The 19,026-nt window shown below is 37.3% G+C and overlaps 1 protein-coding gene across 9 annotated transcripts in view; it reads left to right on the top strand.

Moving 5' to 3' along the window:
* The first annotated feature begins 600 nt into the window (after positions 1-600).
* The window catches only part of Yaf2 (YY1 associated factor 2), a 71,565-nt gene continuing 53,139 nt past the window's right edge, over positions 601-19,026 (top strand). For 6 of the 9 annotated variants that reach the window (XR_006850030.2, XR_006850029.2, XR_006850031.2 and 3 more), the window contains exons 1-3: positions 601-812; positions 1,239-1,364; positions 2,931-3,309. Coding sequence is in view for 2 of the 9 variants with exons in the window: in XM_046436136.2 (XP_046292092.1) it covers positions 787-812; positions 1,239-1,364 (152 nt within the window). In the remaining 7 variants the exon portion in view is untranslated. Of the gene's footprint in view, positions 813-1,235; positions 1,365-2,930; positions 3,310-19,026 lie in introns of those variants that run through there. The other 3 variants (XM_046436136.2, XM_046436138.2, XR_009225952.1) reach the window with 3 other exon arrangements.

Raw genomic sequence — 19,026 nt, 5'->3', positions numbered from 1 at the left:
AACAGGGTTAAGCGCTTGGCTTTGTCATTTTCTAATTACGTAACCTAGGGAAAGTCACCTAATCTCTCTTGAGCTTCGGTTTTGTTTCTTCTAAATTAAAGATGACAATCCCTACTTGATGCAACACTCGTGGGCATAAAAGCAGACAGCTTTTGAAAGCATTTGGCAATGGCGCTCAATGTGGGTTTTGCCTTCCTTCAGGTGTCCTTGAGTCAGGTCCTGAGTAGCCAAAGGCGGCTGAAGTCAGGGAAGCGTTTCTACCTGGAGATCCTGCGCGGGCACTCCTGTCCCGAGCTGGGATGGCCTCCAAACGCCAGCCTCTCCTCCTACCAAGCTTCGCGCTGGATGACAGAGCATCCCCAATCACTCTCGGGACAGACGCTTCGCCCTCACAAGGGCGCTGGAGCACGCCGCAACCCGGCCAGCGTGGGTGCGAGGGGAAGCCGGGAACTGGGCAGCAAGCGCTGTGGCGCCCGAGGCCGCAGCGGCCACCCCCGCACGGTCCGCCCACTCGCCCGCTAACTCGCCTCGGGTGCTGAGCCGCGCTGGCCGCGTTTGAAGTCTCCGGCGCGGCCGTTGGTTGGCCGGCGCGGGTCACGTGAGCCGGGCAGGAGTTTCCCCGACAGCTGGAGGCTGCGTGGGATCCGGCGGCTCCGGAGCTCGGCGGTGCGGCCTTCCCCGCCCCCCTTCTCTTCCCCCGCCCGCTTCCGCCCGGCTTATTATCCTCCGTATTGACAAACAGAGCGGCCGCAGCGGCGACTCTGGGCGTGCGTTAGTAGCCGAGCGATGGGAGACAAGAAGAGCCCCACCAGGTAACAGCGCGTGGGCCCCGGGGCCCGGACTTGCAGGCCGCGGGGCCTTCGCGCGGGGCTCCAGGCGGCCACTTCGCTCGCCGCCCGGGCACCGGGGCGAGAACGGGGGCGGCGCCGCTGCTGCGCTAGCACTGCCGCGTGAGGGGCCGGCGTCGGCCGCCCCACAATGGAGCCGCGATGGCGGCGGCAGCTGCCCTAGCGGCAGCCCCCGGTGTCAGAGCGGTGGCTGCCGCGGCGAGTGCGGCGGGGCTCCAGCCCTCCCCTTTCCTGGTTCCCTCCCCCTCCGAGACGGAGCGCTGCGCGCCGGGGACCTGCGGGGCGGGGGTCGCAGAATTGGGGCGGGGGGCGGGGGCGGCCGGGGCTCGGGCGCCGGGCGCGGCCTGCTGATGACCCCGCGCTGCGTCGTGTCCGGGTTGTGTCCTGCAGGCCGAAGCGGCAGCCGAAGCCGTCCTCGGATGAGGGTTACTGGGACTGTAGCGTCTGCACCTTCCGGAACAGCGCCGAGGCCTTCAAGTGCATGATGTGCGATGTGCGGAAGGGCACCTCCACCCGGTGAGTCCCGGGCCTGCCCCGCGGGCCGCCGGCTGCCGGGGTCGCGGCGCACCGGACGCCCCTGCTGCTGCGGGCCCCTCCCGTGACACTCGCAGACCCGTCGGGAGCGGGCGAGACCGAGGTGGTGGCCGCGATAGGAGTCGGGTCACATCGATCGCGACCCACGCGATGGTTTGCGGCGAGGGGTAATTGAAGAGGCTGTAACGTTTTTTTCTTTTTTCCTGCCAAGGGAAAATAAATTATTTAGGGAGGCATTAGTTCCTGCGATTTAATTCGTATCGCTGGGTATAATGTCTCCTCCCCACTCCGGGCATAAAAATGTTGACTGCATTGTTGTGTTAGTGTGCGGGGATCAAGAAGACTGAAATCCTCTTTAGGAGCAAAGGATGTAATTTAATTTTGATCCTCATAAAAAAGTATCTTATTGTAGAATACATAATAGATTAAACCGCTTTTTAAAAACGTGTACGTGTGGAAGAGTCAGACCAAGGTTTTGTTTGGTGTGCTATTCCAGTTCTCTAATATTTTCTAAGTAAGTATTTGGAGGTAAACCCAGTCACAGGAACACATTTTTACGCAAAGTATCCAAATATCTTTAGTTTGATTAAATAGCAGCCTGTTAAAAAAACAAGATAAAATGATATCCGCCTATTTTCAGTCTTAGTTTATGGTTTGTAAGCTTATAGTATTATAACTCTGTCTTTTAAAAAGCCACTTAAATGAATTAAGTGGATAAAGAAAGTCATCCAGGAAATTCAAAGTCAGGCGTTCTTGATATGCCAGCACTTAGTTAAAAGAGTTCTTGGCCTTTAGAGGAAGGTGGCCTTTGAATTAATTCATTGTAATCCTGTGATTTATAGCTTAACATTTAGATAAGGTACTTATTTTGATATTTCAAAGTCTATTAGAATCTTAAATTCTCACAGTAAGCACATTAAGTTTACTGTTACTTTTAAAATAGAGAGTCTTTGTAATTTTGACATTATAAATATTCAGTAAAAGTTAGATTTCTAAAAATAAGATATCCTGATGATTTAAACACTTTATTAAATTTTTAAAACATAGGACCAGAAGTCTCAAATTTTAAAGATTTTCTGTGTGAAACGACCTGCTTTTGACATGGTTGTCTTTTTGTAAATCTTAGACTTTTGTAGATGAATTTTCATTTGAATTGGATAAAATATTTTGAACATTTTTCAGGATAACTATTAAAAAGCAAACTTTTAAACATTTGCTAAATTCAAAGGAAAATGAGAGAACATTCTAAAAGAAAAAAAATTACCTACTTGCTATTTTTGGACCCGTGTTTTAAGTATTTTGAAAAGAAGAGCATCATTATGTCATATGAGGTTGGATTTGGTTAAGTGTATACTCATATATCTTTATAGTACTTTGTATTTTAAAAAATTCTCAAGAAGCACCATTTAAGAAATTTCTTTTTTGGCGGCAGGAACTTTAAATCTTAATCTCTGGTACTATATTGTTGCTTTTTGTTGTTCCCTCTCTATTTTCTTGTAGCAATTAGAAAAATACTGAAACTAGAAGAGCCTATATGTTTATTTGCAGGGACAGCAAGGAAGGGGGGAAGCTGTTGTCCTACTCCACAGCCAGTCTTGGGGTTAGAGGAACCCTGAGAAATAGAGTAGGTGGTGGCAGCTCAGAAGAGAAGAAACAGGCTGAATACCTGGCACCTGGAAGAAGAAGGATTATAGTGCACAGGGGAGTTGGCCCAGGACAGAGAAGTGAGCCTACTTTTAAAGAGGCTTGAGGCCCACATGGGAGCCCCTGACATTTTTTTACCAGTACATCTGAGCTCTTGTAGATCCCATTTTTAGTGGTGGAAACATTACTTGAGGAGCACTCAGAGAAGCATTGTCATTTGGATTGAAACTGAAGAGGCTCTGGGCAACCCACCAGAAGTCTAAGGGACACTCTGTTCCTAAAAGTAAGTGTTCTGCACTGTGACACCCTCTAAGCTTCTTCCTTCCTCTCTGAATTGTCTCTTTTCTTTTGACTTTGGCCCTGAGTTAAACCTAAGAGCTCTCATTTCTCTGTTATCTGTTACTTTCCTACTGTTGTTTCTGAAATTAAGAGTGGAATCCATGTTTGGGTAGAACAATGGAACAGGGCATTGTTAATAAGGCAGATATTGATTACACTGCAAAATACTTCCCTCCCCAGTAATGTTAGGAAGACAGGAGTAAAGGACTGCCGAACACTATTGAGAAGCGAAAGTTTCAGTAGTTGAAAGAAGTAATTCTCCATAGCTGACATGATCATTAGCTATGAGGTGATTTCAAGGATAAGGTTGTGGAGAGCCAGAGCTGGGCCTGGATAGCTATACAGCAGAAGGATGCAGTTTGCTGAAGACTTGTTTATGTGACAAACCGCCAGGATTTGAATCCTTTGGGTCAGACTGACCTCTGAACTAATTCTCAGTTGCCAAATATGAGGCCAAGTCTAAGTCATCCTAGACATTTGAAACATTTTTTTTTCTTTTTAAACCTTCAGAAAAGATCGAGTCCATGGTCTCTCTTTAAAGTCTTTACTGACATAATATATATATATTTTTCTTTAAAGAATACCTAGTTCAAATGCTTCACATTCCAACAGAAGACCATTTCCTTTGCCTATATCCTAGGGAGGTCATGTCAAGCTGTAGAATGAGGTTACATTCGTAGCATGTCTGTCAGAATAAAATATGATTTGACATAGTTTCAATTCCTCAATTGTATTCTCAATTATATTCTTTTAAGTTGATGCCATTTCTGTGATTGAATTTCAATTTTGTATTTGGTGGCCTTTATTTAAATTTGGTTAATCTCTTTTAAATCTAGAACCTAAGTGTCCTGAAATTTTCTACATTGTCCTTTTGTGAGAAACAGTAATAAATGTCAAACTGATAGGGTATATTAAAAAGAAAAAGCTATAGCAACAGATTATCATCAAAGGTGCTGCTCAGTCTTCAGAATCTGAAGTTCTTTTTAAGGCAATAAGTGTTCCAAATATAAACATAAGAAAGTAGAAAATTAAGAGCCATTATGAATCATCAGAGAAAATGAAATATTTAGTGTAGTCTGTGTGAAGGTAGAAATGGATATATAACAATTAAAACTGGTATCTTATTGTGTCTGCATTTAGGAATGGAAAATTATTGCTTACTTCACAGAACATATATTTAGAAGTTAAAATGATAGAATTGTTTGTTTTGGTTCTGCACTGTGATCTAAATGCAAACCTATAAAATAAAACCTAGTCTATAGCAGGTTTTTAAGTATAACAGGTAGTGTTATATTTTCTCAGGGTATGCTGTGATAGTTCCATTAGGTTTCTCAAAAGTGTTATTTTAGAAAGCCGCGGAAAAGATGACTTAGAAAGCACTAGGTCTTGTACTAGAAATCTGGTAACTTAAGCTTATATCTCAGAACTACTACAATAGCAAATATTTATTGAGCATCTTATACAAGAGTTGAGCTAGGTATTGGACATACAATGACGAACAAAATATGTTTTTTTTTTTTGTTTTGTTTTTTGCTTTTGTAAAATTTAACGGTTTTCTTGTCAAATGAGAAGCACTTTGAGCTGGGTAAGGTGGCTCCCAGCAGCTCTGGAGGTTGAGGCAGGAGGATTGCTAGTTCAAGGCCAGCCTCAGCAATTTAGCAAGGCCTTAAGCAACTCAGTGAGACCCTGTCTCTAAACAAAATATAAAAAAGGGATAGGGGTTTGGCTCAATGGTTAGTGCCCCAACTTCATTATAAAGTGTTGTTTACAACTTAACACAGTGTTATGGTAAGGATTTGATTATTAATGAAAAGAATTACTTTACCTTCTGTAAAATGAAAATAAACTGTGAAGCTCACATTTCAAAGAATCCCTAAAGAAACTATTATCTGATGAAAATCTTTTCATTATCACCGTTTTCTTGTCATACTTGTTTTCTGTCTTTTAATTTGAGGTTTGTTACTAATTCTCCTAAATCCTTGGTGTGAGAATAGGATTTAAAAAAAAAAAAAAAAAGAGAGGGCCATCTAAATAAGCCTGCCTTTTTTTTTTTTTTTTTTTTAAAGAAATACCTAATTCTGATTCTCGATCTTTTTTTTACCCATCTGAGCTTTCTTACCCATCTGAGGAACCTTTCCAGCAACCACTGATTTGTTTTTCAGAGATTCCTTACTTGCGGTGTGTGTGTGGGGGGAGGTTTCTTGTTTGTTTTCTCTCCTCCCTTTATCTTGGGTTAGAATACTCACAGGTTCATTGTTTATAGGAAAATGTGAAAGTGATTAGTGTTTGGAAAGTCTGTGGTAGTTGTTTTTGAAGTGTGGAATGAGGAACTGTAGGGGTCCCTTAAGCCCTTTTAGTTAATTTATGCATTTCAAACTGTTTTCATAAGAACATGGGGCCATAATTTTCCTTTTTCACTGTGTCCACACATGTAGTGATGGTGCAAAAGCAGTGGTAGGTGAAAACAGCATTTTAGCATGAATCAGGGCAGTGGCACTAAATTGCCACATTCATTCTAATCTTTACCACCATGCCAGTGTAGTAAAAATAATGCCAGTTTCCCTTAAGAATATCCTTTATGAAACGAAGAGTTAGTAGTTTTATTAAGTCTTTGTCTTTAAAATATTCTGATGAAATGAAAAGTGCATGTGAAACACTTTTGTGGCATCCCAAAGTGCAGGGGTTGACTGCAAAGGGAAAGCACTTGAGAAGTTGCTTTTTTTCATAGAATCCCAAAGTGCAGGGGTTGACTGCAAAGGGAAAGCACTTGAGAAGTTGCTTTTTTTCATAGAACATCATTTTTTTTTTGAAAGGCCATCTGACAAACTGGTTATTCAAAATTGGATATTTAGGCTAGGATATATAGCTCAGTTGGTAGAGCACTTGCCTGGCATGTACTAGACCCTGGGTTTAATCCCAGCACCATGAAAAAGAAAAAAAGTATACTTTCAAAATTGGATATTTAGCAGTTAGTGTCTTAAAAATGGATACAGTAAGTTTTTTACTTAAAGGGAACAATTTATACTATTTGTTGTCAATAATAAAAATGACAAATGTAAACTAGAATTTTTGAAAGCTTTTAACTTCAACAGTGAGTTTTAGAGCCTCTGAGTCCTTTCTGTGTATTTTTGTATGTATTTACTGTTTTTGCTGTATTGGGGATTAAACTCAGGGCCTCCCACTTGCTAGGCAAGTCCTCTGCCTCTGAGCCACATTCCAAGCCTTTAAAAATTTTTTAAGTTGCCCAGGTTGTTCTTGAACTTGGGATCCTCCTGCCTCAGTCTCCCAAGTTGCTAGTATTATAGATGTGTGCCACTGGGTCCTGCTCTATTTTTTCATTTTTTAAGTTGTTTTGTTTTTTTCTTTTGAATACTTTAATGACTTTTTCTGATTAGTGGTAATATCAATGAATGTAATTTCTGATATTTTATCATGAAATATGTCAACATTAGGAAGGGCTGCATAACTCTGAACCCATATTTCCTAAAAATCAATATGTGAGAATTCAAAACCATGCATAGATAATTCCTTCAAAACACAAAATAGCAAAGGGTTTTAGGGGAATACTATGAAAACTTTGTTGTGTAGTTTTGGATTTCAAATTGCAACTAAACCTTTGGGGGGAAAAAACTGTCTTTAGTATCAAAGAAGAATATTTACAATTATTTAAGAAAAGGCTACTTAAATACCTTCTCCCTTTTTTTGACTACGTATCTGTGGGAGTCCAGATTTTCTTCATATTCTTGAACCAAAATGACATATTGCAAAAAAAGTGAATGCAGAAATAGAAATGACAATCCAGATGTCATGTATTAATCCTGATGTAAGAGACTAGCAAAAATATACAGTGTCAGAGGCTGGGGATATAGCTCAGTTGGTAGAGTGCTTGCCTCTCCTGTATAAAGGCCCTGGGTTCAATCCCCAGCACCACCAAAAAAAAAAAAAAAAAAAAACAGTGCCAGTTTCACCCAAAATTATTTTTGGAAAATACAGATTTTTTTCAAGAAAGTATCATTTAATTAATGTGATGTTTTATTGTTTAATTTTTTTTTGATTGGAACCTAGGGCTTGGTGCATGCTAGACAAGTACTCTACCATTGAGCTTATATGCCCTTAACCCCTGTTTTTGTTTCCAGTATAATAATGATAGATAAAATCTAAAGAGAACTTGAGTGTGTATGAAGTGATGGTTTAGAATTTTATTAGCTTAGCTTTTTATACAGAAAAAATTGACTTCACCAGGCATTCTTTTTCTTTCCTTTATTTTTTACTAAATGAAGTTTCTCTGATAACTGGTGTTCTTCCTAATTGTTAAACTCATTGGCTGAATCTCAGTCTTCTTTCAAAGTCAACTCTATGGTGTTTGATATTGCTATCTTTGTTTTTAAATTGGAACACTTCTTCTGAATTTTCCTTTTAAGTTTTTTAAATCAATTTCTGCCTAACCATGTTTTACTTCTCTATATTCCTTATCCTGTATGTGGCATAAACTTCTTTCTGGAACCTAAGCTGAAACTATCATTGTCTCAGCTTTGATTCTAACTTCTTGTCATTCCTTATATACATCTGTTTCTCCATCTCAAATCTATTCTTTTTTGAGTTTTTGTAGCTGTAGTTCAGAAGTCATATATTATTTTTTTAACTGAACAAATTGATCTCTGGAATGCTACTAATATTTTTTTTTGAAGACTATCTGGTAATGTTGGTCCCTACATATTAAAAAAAAAGTGGTCTGCTGTGGCTGCTGAATAATGATGAACTTCTAAGCATGACGTTCAAGGCTGTAATAATCTATCCCCAAATTGCCTTTTTGGTGTCATTTCCTGCTGCTTATCCTAATCAGTCCTGTGCTATATCAGCATTGAAGTATATTTATCAGATGATACTCCTAAAGAAACCACCTGGAATTACCCTCTCCCTAACTCCAGTTAGCATTCATGTTGTTTCTATGTACGTATGTATGTATGTATATGTAATTATTCCTAGAGGATCTATAAGTTGTAGTATAATTGTCTAGATTTTTATCTACTCTACAGGGCAGAGACTCTGATTCATTTTGGTATACCCCAAACTAGTAAAGTACCTGGATCATTATAGGTATATAAACTTTTTCAATTAATGTTCCTTTAGTTTTGATTTTCTTTTTTGATGCTGATATTGGTTTTCCAATAATTTTCAAAGATTGTGTTTGAAAAATACAGGCTATTTTGTTCATAAGTTGTAGGTTTATATTAATTGTTTTAGCATTATTTCAATGATAATGTTGTATATGAATTCCTTAGTACTTTGAAGGTGCAGCTTTGGAAAGTTGTTGTTATTCTTATGATCTCATTTGAAACCACATAGGTCTTGTTATGAAATATAATTGTTGACTAAATTGTAAGTTCTCTTGTGAATGACTTTAAATTTAAGATAATTTTCCTTGAGAGCCTATCAAAAACTAAAATATTCTGTACGTAAATTTGTGGTATTTGAGATTAGTTGAAAAATAGCATTTGGATTTTATATTTGTTTGGACTGTACTGAATTTAAAATAAAATTGGAACTAATGGAATTTAATTATAATTAAAATGAAACTAAATTTTATGATTGAGGTAGTAATGTTTTATCTATAAACTTGTACTTTCTTTATGAAGTACTTCAAACTGAACCCAGGGCCTTACATTGGCATTACCTCTGAGCCACATACCCAGCCCCACATTATCGTTCAGTTACATGTATTCATCCATTTCCTTGCTGCTCTTTGAGTTTCTTACGTGAAATTGGAGTTTTTTGTTACTTTTTTGAAGGTGCTTGGCAGAATGCCTTGGAAATAATAAGTGTTCAATAGAGGTTTGTTGAAGCAGGTATATATAGATATTAGGAAAAAACAGGTTATTGGGTTTTTAAAAATACAACCTTTGAAAAAGTGGGAATTCTGATGTAGGATATATAAGTCACTATTTGCCCTTCCATACATATGAGTGCATTATTGGAAGTGGTAATGACAAAATCGTAAAATTCTGCACAAGCTTATTGGGCATATATCAGAGATCATGAACGATGCTAAGATGATAGAACTATGGATGACTCTGTTTTAGGCCTCTAAAGAGTTTGAATTCTGGCACGGACGATAAATGGTATTTGCAAATGATACACAGAAAGAGTTTAAAATAAATTTTCAAACATAGTCCTAGTTTTTGAAGAAGACCCATTCTCAGATTAAGTATGAAATCAGTTTTTTTGACTGATGGAATTAACACATGCCTGTAATCCTAGCAACTCTGGAGACTGTGGCAGGAGGATCAAAAGTTCCAAGCCAGCCTGGGCAGTTTAGCCAGATCCTTTCTTAGCATCATGGCCAATATGCAGTTTGGTTGATTACCTTTCTCCCCTATGAAATTTCAGCCAAATGATAGTCTTTGAAAGGGCTGCTATTTCATTGCTGGTTAAAACTTTCTTTTTTGTATACAAATGTGTGTATATTTCAAAGAAACTGTTATTTTTTTAAGATGATAGTTGTCATATAATTGAAGTAAGATTTCAGTAGATCAAAATTTTCTGCCAAGTGTATTGCCCATATATCTAACCTTGAAGGAAAGAGGAATAAGCAAAGAAACTTTACCCAAGTAGGCTAATCTTAATAAATCTCTTTGTTGAAGAGAAAAGGATCCAAAAATAAATTAGTATTCAGAGAACCTGGGTTTAATCTAGAGTCTAATTCCTCTTCATCATCAGCCATATAGAGTGGCTTGAGGCCAATAAAAGGATATATAGGAGTGCATTTTCAACACAATAAAGCATTACATCAGTGCTTTGCCTATACTAAATTTACATACTAAACACTTTAAAAATAATCTCACAAACCATCCTTTTTTTAAAAAAAATTTGTTTTTTAGTTGTAGTTGGACACAATACCTTTATCCCATTCATTCATTTCTATGTAATTCTGAGGATCGAACCCAGGGTCTCACACATGGGAGGCGAGCCCTGTACTGCTGCGCCACAACCCCAGCCCTCACAAACCATCTTTGAGAAATAATTTTATAATAGGATTACCTTGTTAAGTTTAATGCCTCTTTCTTGTTGGTTATGTTATCAGTCACCTTCAATATGCTATTCAGGAGTTTGGTTTTGTTTTCCTTTTCTTTAAACATAATTATAAGGCCTTTTTATCAGTGGCAGTAAATGGTGACCTTTGCCATTAAGGAATATATTTGAACAATTATTGTTATGTTAATTTTCAGTTATTGTAGTTTGGGGGGGGAGTAGGAATTTACTTGTGTAATGCTTCACTGTGTTCAGGGTGGGTTCCTATTTAGCCTTCATTTGCTTATCAACCTCCCTATGCAGCTAGTGAGGAAGCTGGTCATCTAGTCACAGAAATATATTAGACCCTAGATTGAAACCCAGGTTGTCACAACTACTGGTTGATCTTTTCACCCTTTCTTCCCTGGTAAAGAGGTTTATAAAATTATCCTACTAGGTGAAATGTTTCTTTGCTTATTCATCTTTGCTTCAAGGTCAGATATGGGCCATTATATTTGGTAGAAACATTCTGTGGTGTATCAAGTTTTCATTCAAGGATTTAAGTGGGATTTTCAAAACCATGTATTTCCCTTTAGTAATTATCCCTTTAAAAAAAGTATTAGTAAATAATTCTTTACAGCTTATAATTTTAGTGGTATTGCAAGTATATAAAATATTATGTAATTGTGACTTTATTCATTAAATCAAATATTTGTTGAATACCTACACTGCTTCATTTATCAGCTTTCATGATTACTACTTAAACTTTGTTATGTGAGCTGTGATTAGTAACAATTTACTTTAAAAGATTCTGTATCCATTTGGTAATTTTGTTTATTCTAGAAAGTTATAGAATTATCATTAGAGAATTCTCAAGCAAAGGAGCTTTCCAAGATTCTCCAGAGTGGTCATTTCCTGAGATAGACTACTTACTTTACACATGAAAAAGGATGAACATCCAGAAGCAGTAACACACACCTGTAATCCCAGTGACTTGGGAGGCTGAGGCAGGAGGATCTGTAAGTTCAAGGCCAGCCTTAGCAATTTAGTAAGACCCTACGCAATTTAGGGAGACCCTGACTCTAAATTAAAGTGCCTGTAGGTTCAATTCCTAGTAACCCTTCCTTCCCACCACCAAAAAAATTAAAACAGTCTTCAGAGGGTGGACTGAGGGGTTTGTGGTAAGAATATTGGTATTAAACGTTCAAAATGGGTTGAGATCACTATTGTTTGCAAATCCTTCTTATTGGGATTTTCAGCTACCCTGGAAGATTCTAGTGGTAATGTTTTAGCAATCTTCTGGGTGGGATCTTCTCTGGGTTTTTTTTTTTTTTTTTTTTTTTTTGGTGGGGGGGGACTCATGGCTCTACCTAATGTCCTATTTATAGTAAAAAACACAGGCCAGAAAGATTGTGGCTTGTTCAATAGCTGGTTAATGTGAGGTTCACATATCTGATTAGCCAGTCACTTTTATTATCTTGCTGTGGTAGGAAGTAGGTTTGTCTAGCAAGTATCTCCTTAAGGATTTTTTTTTTTTACAATTTTCCTAAAACTTGATCTAGTGTTGTACGTTTTGATAACTTCTAAAATTAAATCCACTGCTTAGAATAAGAACTACATTGTTCAAATCTGTGAGCAGTATGATAAGTGAAGAACAAAATAACTGTTTTCCCTATGTTAATTGATATTTTGAGTTTAAATGTTAACAGACTTCATTTTGATGTCTTTTTCTTCATTATTATTATTATTATTTTTATTTTTGTAGTGCTGGGGATTAAACCTGGGACACTTTACCACTGAGCCATATCCCCAGCCATTTGACATTTATTGTTTTTGAGATAAGAGTCTCATTAAAGTGCCCAGGCTGGCCTTGAACTTGAAATCAAGTAGCAGGGATTACGGGCATGAGCCACCATGCTCTGCTCACTGGTTTTCTATCAACTTTACATAGCATTTTTCTGTGATGTTCTTTGGAAATTTGCACTATAATTTAATCTTACCATCTTTCACTTAATTTAATGCAGGGTTTTATTATACATTCAAGTTTTCAGTGCAGGAAAGTACCTATTTTACTTGTACATATTTGTTTTTAATTTTTTAAAATATTTTTTTAGTTGTTGATGGACCTTGATTTTATTCATTTATTTATATGGCATGGTGAAAATTGAATCCAGTGCTTCACACATGTGAGGTAAGCACTCTACTACTGAACTACAACCCAGCTCTCGTTTTTAATTTTTATGTGTATTCATTATGAAAATGTAAAACAAAAGAGCAAAAGCAAACAATTTCAAATTTTAGGAGTTCTCTACAGTTATGCGTCATTGTAGTTAAGAGTGTGGACTCTGGAACTCTATTCTGTGGGTTTAAATATTGGTTTCACCATTTACTAGCTATGTAATCTTGTAAAAGTCACACAACTTTTTTTTTTTTTTTTTTTAAAGATAGAGTGAGAGAGGGAGGGAGAGAGAGAGAGAATTTTTAATATTTATTTTTTAGTTTTCGGCGGACACAACATCTTTGTTTGTATGTGGTGCTGAGGATCCAACCCGGGCCGCACGCATGCCAGGCGAGCGCGCTACCGCTTGAGCCACATCCCCAGCCCCCACACAACTTTTTGAACATCAACTGTTTTTTAACTTGTGAAAAATGAAGGTTATGATTACGCCTTATAGTTATTATGAGGAACAGTGTACTTATTATCAGCACAGTGTGTGGTATATAGTAAATCCTCAAAAAACTGTTAGCTAAAGCAATCAAATATATTAGATGTCCATGTAGGGGTATATAACAGTCCAGATTGTAAAACATTTGGGTTCTAGTGGGTAACTTAAAAACCAAAGCATAAGAGTAAGTGGTTTTTACTAAAAATAGAATTTTCCACAAATTGCTTCAAGGATATTTTTATCTTCATCCTCCTTTATATACACCCTGCTTATCACCCCGCCCCCCTGTGTGTGTGTGTGTGTGTGTGTGTGCGCGCGCGCCCCACATGCCTGCTTGTGTTTGTGTGTGTTGCCTAGTGTCCTGATATGGACTGTCACATAAACTCTTGGGCCATATTAGTAAGTTTTAATATGTAGGAAGTACAGTAGGAGTGGGAAGCAGTGTAATGAGTAGACTTAAGAATTCAGCAGGTGAAAGCACCATGTCTATGTCTATTTATTTATTTATGATAGTGGAATGTATTGCAATTCTTATTACACATATAGGGCACATATCTCTGGTTGTATACAAACTAGATTCACACCAATTAGTGTCTTCATACCTGTACTTTGGATAATAATGATCATCACATTCCACCATCATTAATTACTCTATGTCCCCTCCCTTCCCCTCCAACCCCTCTGCGCTATCTAGAGTTCGTCTTTTTCTCCCATGCTCCCTCTCCGTATCCCACTATGAATCAGCCTCCTTATAAAAAACAAAAAAACAAAAAAAAACAAAAAACATTCGGCATTTAGTTTTTAGGGATTGGCTGACTTCACTTAACATTATCTTCTCTAACTCCATCCATTTACCTGCAAATGCCATGATTTTATTCTCTTTTATTGCTGAGTAATATTCCATTGTGTATATATGCCACATTTTTTTTTATCCATTCATCGATTGAAGGGCATTTAGATTGGTTCCACAGTTTAGCTATTGTGAATTGTGCTGCTATAAACATTGATGTGGCTGTGTCCCTGTAGTATGCTGTTTTTAAGTCTTTTGGGTATAGACAGATGTTGAGGACCACAACCAAGTCAAGATGGCGCCTGGCACTTTGCCAGGAGGAGTGGTTTGTGAAGTAACACCAGCGAGCCATTAAGATGATGAGGATTCCTTAATGACTGACTGCTGTATCTAGATGATGTTAATTAAGTTAAGCTGTGTATAATTAATTGGGTATATATACCTCTGCTGTCCCATAATAAAGCGGCTCCCGCTGTTTCAATCTTCACAAGTTGCTTGTCACCTCCCGGTTATTTGCCCAGCCAGACTGCGGCAGACTGAGAAGGACAGCTGGGTCAAATAGTGGTTCCATTTCTAATTTTCCAAGAAATCTTCCATATTGGCTGCACCAATTTGCAGTCTCACCAGCAGTGTATGAGTGTACCTTTTCCCCCACATCCTCACCAATGCTTATTGTTGTTTGTATGCATAATAGCTGCCATTCTTACTGGAGTGAGATGAAATCTTAGAGTGGTTTTGATTTGCATTTCTCTTAATTGGTAGTGATGATGAACTTTTTTTTATATATTCGTTTATTGATTGTATATCATCTTCTGAGAAGTGTCTGTTAAGATCCTTGGCCCATTTATTGATTGGGTTATTTATTTTTATGGTATCTAGTTTTTTGAGTTCTTTATATACTCTAGTGATTAGTGCTCTATCTGATGTGTAAGGGGTAAAGATTTCCTCCCAAGATGTAGGCTCTCTGTTCACCTCACAGATTGTTTCTTTAGCTGAGAAGAAACTTTTTAGTTTGAGTCCATCCCATTTATTGATTCTCAATTTTAATTCTTGTGCTATAGGAGTCTTATTAAGAAAGTTGGGGCCTAATCCCACACGATAGAGATTAGGGCCTACTTTTTCTTCTATTAGACGCAGGGTCTCTGGTTATATTCCTAAGTACGCAGGGTCTCTGGTTGTATTCCTAAGTACGCAGGGTCTCTGGTTTTATTCCTAAGTCCTTGATCCATTTTTAGTCGAGTTTTGTGCATGGTGAAAGTTTTGTTGCATATGGATTTCCAGTTTTCCCAGCACCATTTGTTGAAGAGGCTATCTTTTCTCCAATGCATGTTCTTGGCACCTTTGACTAATATAAGATAACTGAAGTTTTGTGGGTTAGTCTCTGTGTCCTCTATTCTGTACCATTGGTCTACCTGTCTGTTTTGGTGCCAATACCATGCTGTTTTTGTTACTATTGCTCTGTAGTGTAGTTTAAAGTCTGGTATAATGATGCCACCTGCTTCACTCTTTCTGCTAAGGATTGCTTTAACTATTCTGGGTCTCTTATTTTTCCAGATGAATTTCATATTTGCTTTTCCTGTTTCTATGAGGAATATCATTGGAATTTTGATCAGAATTGCATTAAATTTGTATAGAGCTTTTGGAAATAGGGACATTTTGATAATATTAATTCTGTCTATCCAAGAGCAAGGTAGATCTTCCCATCTCCCCATCTTCCCATCTTCTTTGACTTCTTTCTTTAGGGTTCTGTAGTTTTCATTGTAGAGGTCTTTCACCTCTTTTTTTTTTTTTCTTTGCAGTGGTGCAAGCCTTTATTTTTTTCTTTCAGATTAAAAAAAATTTTTTTTTTTGCATTACAGTTCTTAATACACCTTTACACCACAATTTATCACCTCATTTGTTAAGTTGATTCCCAAGTATTTTATTTTATTTTTTTGAGGCTATTGTAAATGAGGTAGTTTTCCTCTTTTCCCTTTCTGAGGATTTGTCACTGATATACAGAAATGCCTTTGATTTATGGGTGTTGATTTTATATCCTGTTAATTTGCTGAATTCATTTACTAGTTCTAGAAGTTTTCTGGTGGAACTTTTAGGGTCTTCTAGGTATAGAATCATATCATCAGCTAATAGTGCCAATTTGAGTTCTTCTTTTCCTATGTGTATCCCTTTAATTTCTTTTGTCTAATTGCTCTGGCCACCATTTCAAATCCGATGTTAATAGAAGTGGTGAAGGAGGGCATCCCTATCTTGCTCCTGTTTTTAGAGGGAATGCCTTCAATTTTTCTCCATTTAGAATGATATTGGCCTGGGGCTTAGCATAGATAGCCTTTATGATGTTAAGATATGTTACTTTTATCTCTATTTTTTCTAGTGTTTTGAACATGAAGGGGTGCTGTATTTTGTCAAATGCTTTTTTTGCATCTATTGAGATGATCATATGATTCTTATCTTTAAGTCTATTGATGTGATGAATTACATTTGTTGATTTCTATATATTGAACCAACCTTGCATCCTTGGGATGAATCCCACTCGATTGTGGTGTGCGATCTTTTTGATATTTTTGTATTCGATTTGCCAGAATTTTATTGAGAATTTTTGCATCTGTGTTCATTAGAGATATTGGTCTGAAGTTTTCTTTTTTGGATGTGTCTTTGCCTGGTTTTGGAATTAGAGTGATATTGGCCTCATAGAATGAATTTGGAAGTGCTGCCTCTTTTTCTATTTCCTGAAATAAATTGAAGAGTATTGATATTAGTTCTTCTTTAAAGGTCTTTTAGAACTTGGCTGTGTATCCGTCCAGTCCTGAGCTTTTCTTGGTTGGTAGACGTTTGATAGCGTCTTCTATTTCATCACTTGAAATTGGTATATCATCCTGATTCAATTTGGGCAAATTATATGACTCTAGAAATTTGTTGATGCCTTCAATATTTTTTATTTTATTAGAGTACAAGTTTTCAAAATAATTTCTAATTATCTTCTCTATTTCTGTAGTGTCTGTTGTGATATTTCCTTTTTCATCATGTAAGTGATTTGAATTTTCTCTCCTTCTCTTTGTTAGCATGACTAAGGATCTGTCAATTTTATTTATTTTTTTAATTTTTTTGTTTTATTTGCTGTAGTTAAAAAAGTAAATGTCTGTTTTTAAGGTAGGGATTGTCAGAACATGGTAATGGTCTTTTCCAGACTGCTGCATCTTCTGTATTATGCTGATTCGTCTGTCCTTTATTCCCCTTTCACAGATTCTTTCTAGGTCTTTATGATTGCCTAGGCATTATCCATCTCAGAAAGAGCTCTGTCCCTAGGCCAGAATAAATGCCTTTTAAATTAATCTTAAAGCATTTTATAACAAATGATGATTGTATTTACACAGTGTACTGAAAATATATTGGTCTTGTTTCTTTTTCCTCCCTGAATTGTTCTTTCTGAGGCTAGTACTCACTAGTCCAAGAATCAAATTTCATTTACACCCATATGGCTTTTTGGCAATGATTAAAGGTGATAAATGATACAGTAAATATAGTGTAAGTCTTAGTTAATCATGATGATTGTAAAAGTTCTCAGTGCCTGTGTCACAGTACCTATCAATGTCATAGGTACTGATAATGCTTAACTGAATTGCAAAGACCTTTGTTATTTATTTGATTCTGCTGTTGTTTTAAACTGTTTTCACTTCTGTTTTTTCCTAAGGAACATTTATCAGAATTAAGTTCTTTCATAATCCTGTGAGTTGGAAGGAGTATATTTAATTGTGCATTTCATATTTGGTTAAAATAACTTACATCAGCCTGTATTACTTGCATGTTCAACTTTTTGGGCAGTTTTTAAAAAAATTTTTTAGTTGTTGATGGACCTTTATTTTATTTATTTATCTATATGTGGTGCTGAGAATGGAACCCAGTGCTTAACACATGCAAGGAATTCACTCTGTCAATGAGCCACAACCTCAGCCCTTCAGCAGTTTTTAAAATGTTTTCTTTTACTATCAGTGCAATGCATGATTGGAACTACCGCCACTAGCATTTAATTCTATCTTATGTCATTCTTCCTTGTTTGTTGAAGCTTAATTACAAGCAGAGAAACCATTTACTTGTCATTTAGTACTAGTAGTAGTAAGCAATTGCAGCAAGCTAGTCAGGAGACAGGAGTGTCCTGAGCAAGGGTAATGCCAGTGAGGAGAGGGAAATGAATGTATTAGATGTGTCTAGGAGAAAATTTATAGGATTTGATGGTTGATTGGATATGGTTATAAAATGTAGGAAGTTGGGTTGTATAGCAGGGAAGAATCAGGATGAGTACAGGATTTTGGCCAAATTAAGTAGGAGCTTGAATCATGGTACTTCTTATTGAGATAGGCCTGGGAGAAGGAAACAGTTCACATTTAGATTTGTTTAATTTTTTGGTGCCTGGAGGAATTTTGAGAGGGAAGATCTCTGAGTTGGTTAGATATGTGGGGATAAAGATTGGGAAAGAGGACAGGGCTATAAATACTTATTTGGTAGTCATCAACATACATATTTGAGTTAAAGCCAAGGGAGTGGGTAAAATAGATCAGGAATACAGTGGGCTGCACAGCATGAGAAGAAAGACTTGGGATGAATATTTGAGAAATATCACTATTTTGGTTGGGGGGGGGTGATAAAAGATGAATGTCCCACAAAGAATAAAAAAATGGATGGAAAAAATAATTAGGGAATGGAAGTACAGGAGAGTATAATATTATAGAAACAGAGGAAAGAGGATGTTTTTAAAAGAAAGGGGGATTATTTAGCCATGTAAATGTCCTTTACTTTGATCAGAGAGAATCTTAATTTTTCTGTCAAGTTTCATGTTATATTTAATAGGTGGACATTTGGATCTACATTTTAAGTTGTAACAAGATAATAATCCTGCATAGTGTTTATCCAAATTTTTTTCTGAATTCTATTTGTAAGTTAAATAAAGCTTTTTAATATTGGTAGGTAAAGGTAAGTAAAATTATGTTAGTGACTAACTATTGCCCAAGGAAGAGTGCTGTAATTAATTATATAGTAATATTTATCTTTCAGCTTGTACTTTGAAAGTTGGCTCTTGATTGTAGCTACAGAATGTAATTGATGAAAAAGATACTTAAAATATTGGGTTTATCTTGGTAAGAATATTTTAAGGGCCAAGGGTATAGCTTAGTGATAAAGTGCTTGCCTAGCATGCAAGAGGCTC

Source organism: Marmota monax, unplaced genomic scaffold (genome assembly GCF_021218885.2).
Source record: "Marmota monax isolate L192 unplaced genomic scaffold, Marmota_monax_Labrador192_F-V1.1 WCK01_AAM20220418_F8-fsc00012, whole genome shotgun sequence".
Classification (NCBI taxonomy): Eukaryota; Metazoa; Chordata; class Mammalia; order Rodentia; family Sciuridae; genus Marmota; species Marmota monax.
The sequence above is the reverse complement of the archived record's forward strand: the minus strand, read 5'-3'. Positions and strand labels throughout refer to the sequence as shown.